This window comes from Dromiciops gliroides, chromosome 4 (genome assembly GCF_019393635.1).
Source record: "Dromiciops gliroides isolate mDroGli1 chromosome 4, mDroGli1.pri, whole genome shotgun sequence".
NCBI lineage: Eukaryota > Metazoa > Chordata > Mammalia > Microbiotheria > Microbiotheriidae > Dromiciops > Dromiciops gliroides.
In genome coordinates, this window is record NC_057864.1 from 255,480,694 (window position 1) to 255,494,564 (window position 13,871).

Below are 13,871 nucleotides of genomic sequence, written 5' to 3' on the forward strand. Positions count from 1 at the left end.
ACACAGCTAGTAAGTGTTAAGTGTCTGAGGCTGGATTTGAACTCCAGTACTCCTGACTCCAGGGCTGGTGCTCTATCCACTGCGCCACCTAGCTGCCCCACATCATGAGTTCTTAATCTGGAGTCTCAGGCCTTTTTTGAATTGGGTGACTATATTCCAATATAACTGATTTCCCTCATAATACTATGGATATTATCGTATGCATTTAAAACAGTATTCTCAAAAGGGTTCCTCCATAGGTTCCACCAGACTGCCTGAGGAGTCATGTGGTTACCAGTGTTGGTATTTCTCTCTCTACAAGACTGTAAGCTCAGTAAGAGTTGGGATCATGCCATATCTAACCCTTGAAGGTACCACCTCCAACAGCTAATACTTGGTCTCCCATGCAGTAAAGGCTCTTTTTATGTTCAGTGAATGGACAAATGAATGAAAGGTTAGAGTGATTTTTATTTATAGATTCCCAGGTCACACAATGAAGATCCAGAATCCATCAGGAGAGACAGAAATGGAGGCAGGAAGGGAAGAAGAGTTGAGAGCAACCCCAAGAGGCAGGAAGATGGAAATAGTCTGGAAGAGGAGCTTAGGCTAGGTTGGCAAAGCCCACCCTGTTGTTGCCAAGGTCGTAGACAGAGTAGTAGTTCCTGAGGAAAACATCCCCAAGGATCCAGAGAGGCTGGCCATTCTGGGAGGGCAGGTAAGTGGGCATGATCCCCACCTCACAGTAATTGCTGTTGCCCTGGAGGTGAGGAGAAGAGAAGGAGATGAGTGCATCAACCCATGGTGATGCACTTCCTCTTGGAAGCTGTCCTTGAGTGCTGGAGGTGGGACTCATGGAGCAGAAGATATTTGCCTTAGGCTTCACTTTCTTTCTACAGGCAGGAAAAGTTCTAAATCTGCTCTAGAAAACCTCCTCTGACTGCCCCATCTCACAAGTACCTGTCCCTTGTCTGGACTAATACAGACACTAAGGAGCTGGGGAGGTGGGGGCAGGGAGTGACCACTCACTGCTTGGTATCATTGTTCTCTTTGTTTAACCTCTTTTTCACTTATATTGGAGAATCAAAAAAAGCCCAGATGAGGTTTTCCATTTCTTCCCTCACTCCTCCCCCTGCATCCCCCACAGGGATACACACTGTGCCTAGCACCATGCTGAGCACATTATTTAATGCTTGCTATTGACTGACTGATTAGCATATCACCAGACCCACATGGAACTTCTTAGAACAATGCCTGGCAGGTAGTAAATACTTAACAACTGCTCTACCTATCCATCCATCTATCTTTCTACCTACCTGCCTACCTATCTACTTACCAACCTATCTACCTTTTCTCTGTCCCCCTGCAATCGTTCAAGAGAATTTCCAAAATGCTGTAGAGGAGTCAAATTAGGGAAGCTGCCCTACAGGAGCAACACAGTAATGTAGAGGGCTAAGTATTGACTCCTAACCATCTCTCTCTTTCTGCTCTTGGCCCCAAGTCTATGACCTGGACAGTGGAACAGGTTGCCCCCTGAGACAGTGAGCTCCCCATCCCTAATAGTATTGGACTTGAAAGTCAATGCTGATGACTACCTCATGGAGATGTTGTAGAAGAGTTTCCAGTTTTGTGTGGGAGTTGGGTCAGATTATTACTGATAGCCCTTCTAAAACTGAGATTCTCTGATTTTATCACATGAAATAATCCTCAAAGTACTATGCAATAGGGGTATATATGTTTCCCCAAGTCTGCCAACCCTGTGCTCTTTTAGGCTTCTCATCACAAGAAACTGGGAAGTCTGGGAGCACCATATCTGAGGATATCATCTTGTTTCTCCTCTAAACTACAACTTGATTTTTGACACACATACACACACACACACTCACATACACACACACACAAACACACACACACACACACACATGCCAAGATGGAGAGTAAGTAGTTCCTACCTCCTTTACCCTCCCTGTTCACAGGGACCACCCCTGATAAGGCAAGAATGTCTAAGATGGGGTGTGAAGGGGACTCACCGGCAGCACATAGGCAGAGGGAGGAAGAGGGAAGTTCACACCATTGATGTTGAAGGAGATGGTGGGCAAGCTCTGGATGTTGCTGCAACTGACCAAGTACTGGAGGAGAGAGGCACAGGAGGAAACATGTGTATATGGGGGATAGGGGTACTTAGGATCTCCACTGTGTCATGAGTCCACACAGCTTCTGGAGTGTTTTGAGGATAAAGATTTCCTGGCCCAGTTTCTACCTCCCATGATCCATCCTCTCCATACCAGTCCTGCCCAAGAGCATTGATCAAACCATCCCCCAACTAAGGGACTCCTAACTCTGAACATAAACCTCATAACCTGAGCCAGAGGTCAGAGCTATAGGGCTCCTTAGGGGAGCCAACAACGATGATGGCAGCATGTATACACATAGTACCTTAAGGCTGACAGAGTACTTTCCTCACAGTCATCCAGTGAAATACAGAGTCCAAGTATAATTATCCCCATTTGGTAGATGAGGAGACTGAGGCTTAGAGAGGTTAAGTATGTTGTTCCACATTCACATTATTGGTAAAGTGGGAAATGAACCTAGGCCTTCTGACTTCTGGAGTGGAAAGCCCAGTGTTTTCCCCTACACTCATTAATTCTAGCATTCCAACCTTCCCCTCCCCCAATCCCCTGCTCCCAGGAAGCTGGGGAAACAGGGATCTCTTACATCTCCATTTTCATCCTCCTCAGCTCCAATGTACTGCATCAGCTCAGAGAAGATCTGCTGGGGGGCAGTGAGGAGGGAAGTGCCAGTGTCCACAATAGCCTGGCAACCTTCAGAGCACCAGCCAGTGGACTGGCCTCCAATGGAGAACCTGTAAGAAGACAACCCCTGATGTGGGACAGGTCTTGGTCATGTGCCTTCCCTCCCCTTGCCTGCATTCCAGGATCTCTCTCCCTCAACAGCCCCTCTTTGCCCTTTGCTGAGAAAACTCCACCCCTCTCATCATAGAGAAACCCTGGGAGAGGAATTCCCACCTGGGTCATCTTGGGGGTCCCCAAGCCTACTACTGCTGGGCTTCCCCCTCCACCTGGAGGCAGGATTTGGGACACAGGAAGCTTTCTGACTTCAATCCCCTTCCCAGATTAGGGACATGGGTCCCATACCTCCCTTCTCCTCATTCAACTTCCTTATTTAAGGGCCCATCATAGACTTTGTCCCTCTAGGGCTGATCACATCCTCTGTTGGTAAAATATATTTTATATGAAGACTCCAGATGTCAGCCCATGAGAGTCATGGCTTTTCTCCCTAGACTTCAGGTCTCTCCCCTCTAAGCCCCCATTCTTCCAGACTGAAAGAATAATCTTCATGACTGTATCCATTCTGAGCCCCTGTCCCCCACTCCCCACCACACCACACATACCCATTAATGGCAATCTGCCAGTAAGCTTCCTCAGTGACAGGGGACCAGTAGATGTCTCCAGTGTATATGCTGCTGTCCACTCCCCCAAAAACAAGTTCACCACCATTGTCAGAATTCTCATTCCTGAGGACACAGGGGAAATGGCAGCTTTGGGGAGGAGGCAGGGGGAAGCAGAGGAGAAAGGCTCCTTCTCTTCCCCTACTTCCTTCCACATCTCTTCTTACTGGGCCCACAGGCCATGAGTCTTCATCAGCAGCCCCTCCCCCACTGCTCTATTTCCCAAAGGATGGGAGAACAAGACATCCAAGGTCCCCCCCAGCAACCAGGGTCAAGTGTTCAGTGAGCTTTGTAGCTGACCCCAGTGAGCTCATTCCAGGGCAGCAGGAAGATCAATCTCCTAGTCCTCTGATCTTTTGGAGCAGCAGCATGGCAGAGTGGATAGAGAGTTGGTCTCCCAAAGCTAGGAGGACTTGAATTCTAGTCCCATCTCTGACAACAATGGTTGTGTGGCATTCAGGATGTCACTTATCCTCCCATTGTTCTGGAGTTTAGCTTCTTAATCTGTGGCTCTCAATCCCATAAGGGGCCGGGAAAAATGTGGCAACAGAAGAAGGTTATGTATGCCTATTTTATATACCTACACACCTGGGATAGTGTAAAAATTTCTTGGGCAAAAAGAGGTTCATGAATGGAAAAAGTTTAAGTAGCCCTCTTCTTGACAATTCCCTAAGGGTCTACATTTCACCAGAGCACCTAGGTGGTGCTGTAGTAGAGAGACTCATCTTCCTGAGTTTAAATCCAGCCTCAGACACTCACTAGCTTCATGAATCTAGACAAGTCACTTAACTCTGCCTCAGTTTCCTCATCTTTAAAATTAGCTAGATATCTATTCCCATATGAAAAAATGCTCTAAATCTCTAATGATTAGAGAGATGCAAATTAAAACAACTCTGAGGTACCACCTGACACCTATCAGATTGGCTAAAATGACAGAAAAGGAAGATAATAAATGTTGGAGAGGCTGTGGGAAAATTGGAACACTAATGCATTGTTGGTGGAGCTGTGAGCTGATCCAACCATTCTGGAGAGCAATTTGGAATTATGCCCAAAGGGCGATAAAGCTGTGCATACCCTTTGACCCAGCAATCCCACTTTTAGGTCTTTTGCCCAAAGAAATCATGGAAGGGGGAAAGGGACCCACATGTACAAAAATATTTATAGCTGCTCTTTACGTGGTAGCAAGGAATTGGAAGTTGAGGGGGTGCCCATCAATTGGGGAATGGCTGGACAAGTTGTGGTACATGAATACAATGGAATACTATTGTGCTGTAAGAAATGATGAGCAGGAAGAGTTCAGAGAAACCTGGAGGGTCTTATGTGAGCTGATGATGAGTGAGATGAGCAGAACCAGAAGAACATTGTACACAGTATCATCAACATTGAGTGTTGACCTACTGTGATGGACTATATTCTTCTCACCAATGCAATGGTACAGAAGAGTTCCAGGGAACTCATGATAGAAGAGGATCTCCAAATCCAAGAAAAAAAAAGAAAGAAAGAACTGTGGACTATAGATGCTGATTGAACCATATTATTTCTTTTGTTTTGGGTGCTGTTGTTTTTTTTTTTTCTCTATTTTGAGGTTTCGCATCACTGCTCTGATTCTTTCTCTTGTAACAGGATTAATGCAGAAATAGGATTAATGTTATTATGTGTATATATATATGTGTGTGTATATATATATATATCTATATGTATACGTATAGAGATATATAGATATAACCTATACCAGATTACCTGCTGTCTAGGGGAGGGGGGAGGGAGGGGTGGGAGGGAGAAAAATCTGAAATTGTAAAGCTTGTATAAACAAAAGTTGAGAACTATCTTTACATGTAATGGAAAAAATAAAATATCTCATTAAAATTAGCTAGAGAAGGAAATGGCAAATCACTCCAGTATCTTTGCCAAGAAAACTCCAAATGGGATCACAGAGAATCAGACAACTAAAGAAGGACAAAAATAAGTTCCTACCTGAGAATTTCCTATACCGATGAAATCACAGCTCCCTTCTCTTTCCCTACCCAGTTCCTTCTTCTTTTTTTTTTTTTTAGTGAGGCAATTGGGGTTAAGTGACTTGCCCAGGATCACACAGCTAGTAAGTGTTAAGTGTCTGAAGCCGGATTTGAACTCAGGCACTCCTGACTCCAGGGCCAGTGCTCTATCCACTGCACCACCTAGCTGCCCCAGTTCCTTCATTTGTAAAGGTGGGGGGGGGGGTTGCATTAGACAAGCTCTAAGATCCCTTTCAGTACTAAGCAGATGATAAGGACAATGCTCTCTAAGTCTCTCCTGGCTCTCTATTCCTCAAAGTGTGTGAACATAGACTGGGCAAAGGGGAAGAATTGTGATTGCAAACCTCTGCCTCGTCTTGCAGAGCTTCCACAATCTGCCCCCAAACTCCCTATCCAACTCCTACCCCACTGTTCCTCAATGGGCACCAAACTTCCATCCAGGTCAGTCTCCTCACTGGCCCCCTCACCTGCTCTAAGTCGATCCAAGCTCTCGCTTTATCACCCCCCACCCCCCACTACATCAGCTCGTCTCCTGTAGGCCCCTTGAGGGCAGAGCCCACCTCTTAGCCATGCCTACATCCCTGCCCTCCCTGACCCAGCACCATTCCCATCCCACCTTCCTGCAGGTGTTCATTAAATACAAATGAATTCATCAATTTTCCTATTGGGAGGAGAGAGGAAAGGAACGAGTCATGTAGCAGGAGTTCTGAACTATTTGTAAGTGTGTCACAGACCCTTTCAAGGCCTGGTGAAGTCTGTGACCCCTTTCACCGAATCGCATTTTTAAATGCATAAGATAAAACACATATGTATGTATGTATGTATGCATGCATGTAAGTAGTAGTAGTAGTAGTAGTAGTAGTAGTAGTAGGCCTCCGCCAGTCTCGAAGGAGCATGGATCAGAGCCTTGAAGAGCCACAGGCCACAGTGTGGCTGTGTTTTCTGTTGTATCTACCCCATGAGGAGTAGCTGGAGTGTCCTCTCCAGGGCGCTGGCCTGGGCGGATCAAAATGGAAAACAAGCTGTTGCCCATGCAGCAGGTTTTCCCAATACAGTTTGGCACCAGTGCCCCAGCAGGAGTTTCCAGAGGGATGTGAAGTCCAACATCCAACTGCCTGAGGGACTCTCACTCCTGATTTTTCCTCTGGATTAAATCCTGAAGCCTTGCCCATATATGGGTATAGCTGCAAGGCAGCAGAGGTTTAAAATCAGGGTTTTCCTTCCCCTAGGCCAGTTGCCGATCAAGGCTGACAAGCCCCACCCGCCGGAAGCTACTGGTCTTAAGGCTCCAGTGACTAGCCTTCCCCTCTTCTCCTGTTAGTGAAAACAGTTCCGACATGTAGGTATACATGTGCATTTATAAAGCCCTGATTAAGAAGCTCTGCAAGAGAGAATCTAACCCCCTGGGGCCAGGAGAAGGGATAAGGTCAGGAGGGGGCTGAGGGCTCAGAGGAAGAAGCAAGCTGAGTCACTTACCCGCTAAGGTAGAAGGCAAAGACTGGGGCACTGAGCAGGTTCTCTTGCAGGAAGCCCTGCATCACAGTGGTGGCCCCACCAGAGCTGATGGCAGGATAGGCCAGGCCCAGGATCCCATCAAACTGGGCATACACAAAGTTGGTGCCAGGCTCAGTCTCACTCAGGCCAAACTCCTGGTTGGTGATGGAGATGCCCTGGATCTGTGGGGGTGACAGAGAAGGCCACCAGGGAAGGCTGACTCAGAAGAAGGTTGTGGGGAGAACTTGTCCCCCCAGGCCTACAGATGAGCTTAGTCTCCACACCTTAGTGAGGCAAGGGAGGAGAGGCTCAGGACCCACCCAGACAACTCTGTCCTGATGGAGCTGCTGTGGTGGGGAGCAGTTAGAGAGGGAAGGGGACCTAGAGCCACTTGGGGCCTTCTCTGCCAGAGGGCAGCATGACACATAGCTCTGACCAGCCTTCCCTCATGCCTCATGCTCCTTAAGGCTCCTAAAGCAAGACTAAGCTCACTGCAGAAGCAAGAGGAGCAAACTCCAGGCAGGCAGAGCTCCCTCTCAGCTGTGGCCAGTCTCTCAACAAACTTGAGGGGAATCTGAGAGCTCAGCTGGCTTCCCCTGGCTTCTACATGTCCTGGCTCTTACACTCCTACATGCCCCATCCTTGGAGAAGGGCCCCCACCACTGGGTGTCCATTCACGCACTCCCCTCTACCCACTTGCCCCCATAACCACTCACGGTCACAGTGTCATAGCCAAAGACTCCAGTAAGGCTCCCTGTTCCATACTGAAGAGAGAAGGTCTGTCCATTGCTGGAGTAGGTGGAAGACTCGCTGGGGTTGAACAGGGGGTGATTGGCTGCTCAGACAAAAAGAGGATGTCAGTAGATGGCAAGCACTTCTGTTCCCACTTCCCATTTCCTACTTCTCTGCATGGTAGTGCTATAGGAAGAGCATTCTTGGTATCAGAAGAGCTGGGTTCAAGCCTCATCTCTGCTATTCACTAGCCATATGACTCTGGGAAGGTCACATAACCTTTTAAAGCCTCAATTTCCTTATCTGTAAAATGGGAATATGAATAACTGTACTTCCTGTCTTATGTGGTAGCTATAATAAAAGCAGGATTGGAACTCAGGCTTTTCAACATCTACACAGAATCCAAGGGCACTGACCAGAGTCAGACCATGTCTATGGTATGTCCTGTCTATGTAGGGCAACCTGCTGGTGGTCCCATAGTTAGAATGGACCAGAAGTAGGATTTGACCTCAGGCTTTTCAAGAGCTACACGGAAACCTTGGGAACTTGGACAAAGGACTGATCCAGAATCATCTCCACCTGTGGAAGGTGGGGGAGGGAGAATAAGTTTCCACATGTTTACCTCCTCTATCCAGTCCCAGCTACCATCATGCCTCCATTCTCTCTGAACTGGCTTTTCTCCAGCTTCCTATTTCTGCCCAGTATCCAGCTCTACAGTGACCCAAACCCAAGGGCACTGACCAGAGCCAGAGAATGTCAGTGTAGGAAAATTGCAGAAGCAGAACCAAGTCTTCTGCTTCCCTTGCATTTCTCCCCATAGGTCCACTCAGTAGGGGCATCAAAAACTGTGTAGGTTGGAGTGGAATAGAATGAGGTCCAATTGATTCTTCTCAGCTCTGTTTTGGTTAGGCCATGTGACCCTGGAAAGGTTGCTGGTCTATTCTGACCCTCAAGTTCACCCAACAGTCCCTCCTTTGCCTCCTCTGAAGTAGGTGTCATATCTTCTGCAGTTGAAGACTTTTCCCTTCCCTTTCCCCCCACCACCTGGGGTACTCACTGCAGGCCTGGCTCTGGCAATAGGTGGAGGCCACCCACAGGTTGGAGGAGCCAGTGTCAAAGAGGACCAGGAAGTTCTGGGGTGGGGTCCCGATGCTGATCTCCCCATAGTAAGACATCTAGGGAGGAAGCTTGGGTCACCAGACTGCACAGACCTGCCCTCTGCCTGGCACAATAAATGCCAGGTGACCTGTGCACTCAGATCATCCCCTGCCCACCTAAGGTGCAGCAGCACCTAGCCAGGCTAGGCTGGAGGCACAATGGCCTCCTATCTTCTAAACCTGCCTCCTTCATCAGTCCCCAGCCACAGTCACAGGAACAGAGGAATGGAAGGGACTTCAGAGGTCATCCTGTCCTGAAAACTGCTTACTGTCAAGTATCTGACAAGTGGTCACCCAGCTGTGGCTTGAAGAACTCAAGTCAAGGGGAAACTGGTTGACTCAGGAGTCACTTTGAGATAGTTGTAATCATGAGTTGAATTTTTCAACCCAAGTCTTTACATGTATCTCCATTTACACTTTATGTTTATCCCTATTCAGTTTCATCATATTAGATTTGGCTGAGTTCTCTGGGCTGCAAGATCTCTTTGGCTCCTGATACTGTCATTCAACCTTTTCCTTACTAATTTCTACCAATATTTGTGCCAACTCCCAATGCAATACCATTGCAAGGCCCATCTTGAGTCTCAGCATGGTCACCCCCATTAAAATGGAAGGTGCCTCCAGGAAAGGACTTTGTCAAAACTCTGTCAACCTGAAAGTTTCCTGAGGGTAGAGAGAAGGTCCCCTTTTTTTCCCTGATAGGCAGGACCCTCCCCCCAGGAGATGCTCATCACATCTGACTACCACACTCTGACCTGGGACCCCAAGGGCCCCAGGGGAGCAGAGAGTCAGGCAGCAGTCTGAAGTGAGACAGAAGGTGCTCACTCACATCCATATAATTGTCCAGAGGTTCATAGCCAACAGCAAACTGGTTGAAGTACTTGGTGGCAGGGTCCCGTTTGTGGTTCCTCAGGTAGTCATGCAGCACACCTTTCTCCTTCATCACATGCTTCATGGACTTGAACCTCTTCAGAGGGACCCTGGGAGGGAGTAGCAGGAGGTGCTCTCTGTGAACCATCCCAGAACTCAATTGCTCCCAGACTCAACTAACCCCACTCACAATCCAGCAGCAAAGGCCCACTGACCAGGATCGACAAGAGCTCAGATTTTGAGGAGGGATAACTCCCTCCTACCCTTAGCTGTGGCTGGCAACCTGGTCTTTTTCAGATCCATCTTTTCAACAATGAGATCTTCCCCTGCTCAGCTCTGCTACCAGTTTTTACACAAGACCTTCCAAGATGTCCTCCAGCTGGTAGTATTCTCTTACCCTACTCTGAAGTCCTTTTATATTTACTTTGTATGTTGTTTTTCGGTTATTTCAGTTCAACTCTTCTTGACCCCATTTGGGGTTTTCTTGGCAAAGATACTGGGGTGGTTTGGCATTTCCTTAGACAGCTCATTTTACATATGAGGAAACTGAGACAACCGGGGTAAATGATTTGCCATGGGTCACCCAGCTAGTAAGTGTCTGATGCCAGATTTGAACTCAGGAAGATGAGTCTTCCTGACTTAAGGCCTGGAACTCTATATCCACTGCAGTACTACCTAGCTGCCTCTTACTTTGTATACATTTTCTTTTTACTGATCGTTTCTACTTTTTTCTGTGCAGGTGTTCTCTTCTCTACCCTTCCCCCCACCTCACTCCTATCCCTCAGGCAGCAATATGATATAGGTCAAAGAGGTTGGGAATTGAAAGCTGTAAGACTCGAGTTCCAATCTGCTTCGGACACTAACTGCTTGACCTTTAGTAAATCTCTTGACCTCTTTCTGCCTCAGTTTCCTCAATTGCAAAATGGAATAAGGATGTAACCACCATCCCAAAGCCCATAGGTAGAAGATGAATGGACAGGGTCGAGTTAGCAAGTGAGGAGGAAGATCTAGTTTTTACCAGTCCCTTTTGGGACTCTCCAAGCAGGTGAGCCCTTTGAGGTCCCATTTGGGATCCTTTAGGGTCAGCCTCATTTGGGATTCTTGGAGCACTAGACATCTTTAGCACCAGTCTTCAATAACTGAATTGCTTTAGGCACTTCGGGCTTCCATCCATAAGAGAGAAGATGGAAGGGGCCAATCCCATTTCAGATTACTGAAGCAAAAGACTCTATGCATACTTTTTCTGATTTCTGTTTTGCTATGATATGAATAAATGACTTTTCTTTGCTATTCTCTACCAGTGTTCATTGTGGAACTGGTATTACATGAGAAAGGGGTGGAATCTTAGATATAGAGCAGGAGGTCCATTTTCTCCTCAAAGTGATAAGAATTTGAGGAACCCAATGATATGCCCTAGACTAAAATTTTTTATTTTTATTTTTTGCAGGGCAATGTGGATTAAGTGACTTGCCCAGGGTCACATAGCTAGTAAGTGTCAAGTGTCTGAGGCTGGATTTGAACTCAGGTCCTCCTGACTCCAGGGCCAGTGCTCTATCCACTGTACCACCCAACTGCCCCCTAAAATTTTTTTAAAGGAACAAATAACTATAATCCTAGTCCAGAGAGTGGCCTCCAGCCCCAACCTCCTGCTTTTCCTCATGGCAGGAATGAACATCTCTCTTGGAGCAGGGTGGGAGGAAAAGACAGTAGAGATACTTATTTAATGATTATAGAATGAATCACCTTTCTTGGTCCTCCTCCCTCTTCCCTAAGCTGCTATGATGGTAGGCTTGAAGTTGTTAGGGACTGGGGAGGTTGTCTAATTCAATTGTCTCATTTTGCACATCAGGAAACTAAAACCCAGAGACATTTAGAGGCTTGTTTAGTCACCTAGCTTATAAATGACAGATACAGGATCTTAATCCAGGTGCTCTGACTGCAAAGTCAAGTCTTTTGTACCTTTGCCAAAATGTCTCTTGAGTTTCATCTAACTCATTTTCTATCTAAGGGAACAGACAGATGGCTCAGTGGATAGAGAAGAAGAACATGGAGAGTCAGGAAGACCTGAATTCAAATCCTATGCTTACTAGCTATGTAACTCTTAGTAAGTCATTTCACTTTTCTGTGCCTCAGTTTTCCTACTCTGTAAAATGGGAATAATGATAACACTTCCCAGGGTTCTTGTAAAGATCAAATGAGTTAATATATGTAAAAGGGAAACAGGGGAGGGGAAGGATAGGAACAAGCATTTATGTGTTGCATAGTATTTGTCAGGCACTGTGGTAAGCACTCTACAAATATTGTAAGCATTTTGTGAACCTCCAGGCACTATGCAGATGCTAGCCATTATTAGTAGTATAAGGAAATAGGCCCAAGGATCTTAGCTGACTTGCCCATTATACTGCAGGTAATAAGCAGCAGAGCCAGGATCCCAAGTCAGTTATTCTGACTCCCCATCCAGGGCTCTTCCCACTACACTGTGCTTCCTTCTCCCTTCTCTCTCCTGTGCCCTGTTCCCTGCCATCAGTTTCCCCCAGTCACCACCTCCCCCAGCCCCAGGACTTACTTGATTATCTTGTCTGCCTCTGAAAAGTGGAGGCAGACAAGAGCAATAATTAGCCACTTCATCATGATTGATTTCTTCTTCAGGCAGCTCCTAGAGTTACCACCTCCTGTGGTCCCCTCTGAGCTGAAGAGAACCACTGGGGACTCTCCTATATATACATCCAGAGTGGGGCATCCCCCCTCCTCCCTGCTTCCCACTGCCAGCCTCAGCAAACAGAATAATCAGTTGGCAGAAATGGCAAGTCAGGAGCACACAGGGTCTTACCTTCTTATCCAGAGCTTGGCTGCTTAATCTGTTATTAAGTACCCAGAGCCTCTTGGTCCCAAACAAATAGAGAAAATGCTAACATGATAACCAAGCACAAATAAATTGTGGGACCCACTCCTTTATCCTCATGTCCAAGGCTATCATCCCTAGCTTGGGAGGGGGAAGGGATGGGGTGAGGTGGTAATGTTATTGCTCTGTGGCTTCAATGGAAGGACAGCAGAGCAAAGTTTAGGAAGGACTTTGCCTGAGAAAGGAAGATTGAAAGACAGTCATTTGGAAGAAAGAGTCCTTGAGGCCCTGTGGTCACTCTCTCTGTAAGGAAAAGCCAGTCTGGGCTAGGGGAGAGATCCTCCCACACATAGGTTGAGGGATTGGTGGAATGCCCTCAGAATCCAAGCTGGGGGGCAGGGAGTGTCTCAGCTTTTCCCATATACCAGAGACCAAGGTCAATGGGCTATAGTCCAGGAGACAGATTTTAAGGATGACTGATTGTATTGTTGAATCATTAAAGCAGGCAGGAAAGATGAATGTAAGCCTCATGAGGGGAAGGACTAGGAGGGAAGGAATCTTAGAATTCATTTAGGGATTGCATTTTGTCCAATCCCTTCCTTTGCTAGAGGAGGAAATGGAGGCCCAGAGGGGTTCAACTTCTTCTGCCCTCTCCCCTCTTCTCTCTCTGTACTCTCACTCTTCATGAGCTTATCCACAATACAAGCATTGTTTCTACTATCATTCAGTTACATTCAACAAGAAATTTTTTATTTTTTGTGGGGCAATGTGGGTCAAGTGACTTGCCCAAGGTCATACAGCTAGTAAGTATCAAGTGTCTGAGACTGGATTTGAACTCAGGCCCTCCTGAATCCAGGGCCAGTATTCTATCCACTGTGCCACCTAGCTGCCTGAACAAGAACAAGAGTCTGTTGTGCACTTTAATAGGGGTTAGAAAATTCAGGTAGAATCTGCCTTCAAGGAGCTTACATTCTTCTGGAGGTAGGGTTTAGGGCAGCCACAAAGATCTATGATTTCAATGGTTATCATTGCAGAGATTCCAGAGATAAGTTGCTATGGCCAAAAAACCAAATCTCAACACCCAATGGCCAATCTTCTGGTCATCAATTCTTCTGCATTTACCTAGGGCTTCTTCTGTAACAATGAGCCAAAGGTCCATAAATGGGTCTGGACTTCCTAGCTTCAAAGGATCATTCTAAAGCTTGGGCTTCCCTTGGCAAAGCCTTTGAGAAACCAATCACCTCCACACGATGATGATATACTGGAAAGGACATTTATTGGAGGCTTTTACATGTACTCATTTTAATCATGATTTG

General features: G+C 46.7%; 1 protein-coding gene across 1 annotated transcript; it reads right to left on the reverse strand.

The window, feature by feature from the left end:
• Positions 1-486: 486 nt before the first annotated feature.
• Positions 487-12,369, reverse strand: LOC122756326 (gastricsin-like). The gene is made up of 9 exons (XM_044005562.1): positions 12,280-12,369; positions 9,673-9,823; positions 8,744-8,861; positions 7,671-7,789; positions 6,937-7,136; positions 3,389-3,511; positions 2,692-2,839; positions 2,007-2,105; positions 487-736 (listed from the first exon to the last, which is right to left on the reverse strand). The coding sequence occupies exons 1-9, from the start codon at positions 12,342-12,344 to the stop codon at positions 581-583; spliced, it is 1,179 nt and encodes a 392-aa protein (XP_043861497.1). The 5' UTR covers positions 12,345-12,369; the 3' UTR covers positions 487-580.
• Between the last annotated feature and the right edge of the window lie 1,502 nt (positions 12,370-13,871).

Coding starts and splice junctions, on each gene's coding strand:
- LOC122756326 (XM_044005562.1), bottom strand. CDS start 12,344: ATGATGAAGTGGCTAATTATTGCTCTTGTCTGCCTCCACTTTTCAGAG. Junction 9,824..12,279: donor GAGGCAGACAAGATAATCAA/GTAAGTCCTGGG, acceptor ACTCCCTCCCAG/GGTCCCTCTGAAGAGGTTCA. Junction 8,862..9,672: donor CTCTGGACAATTATATGGAT/GTGAGTGAGCAC, acceptor CTTCCTCCCTAG/ATGTCTTACTATGGGGAGAT.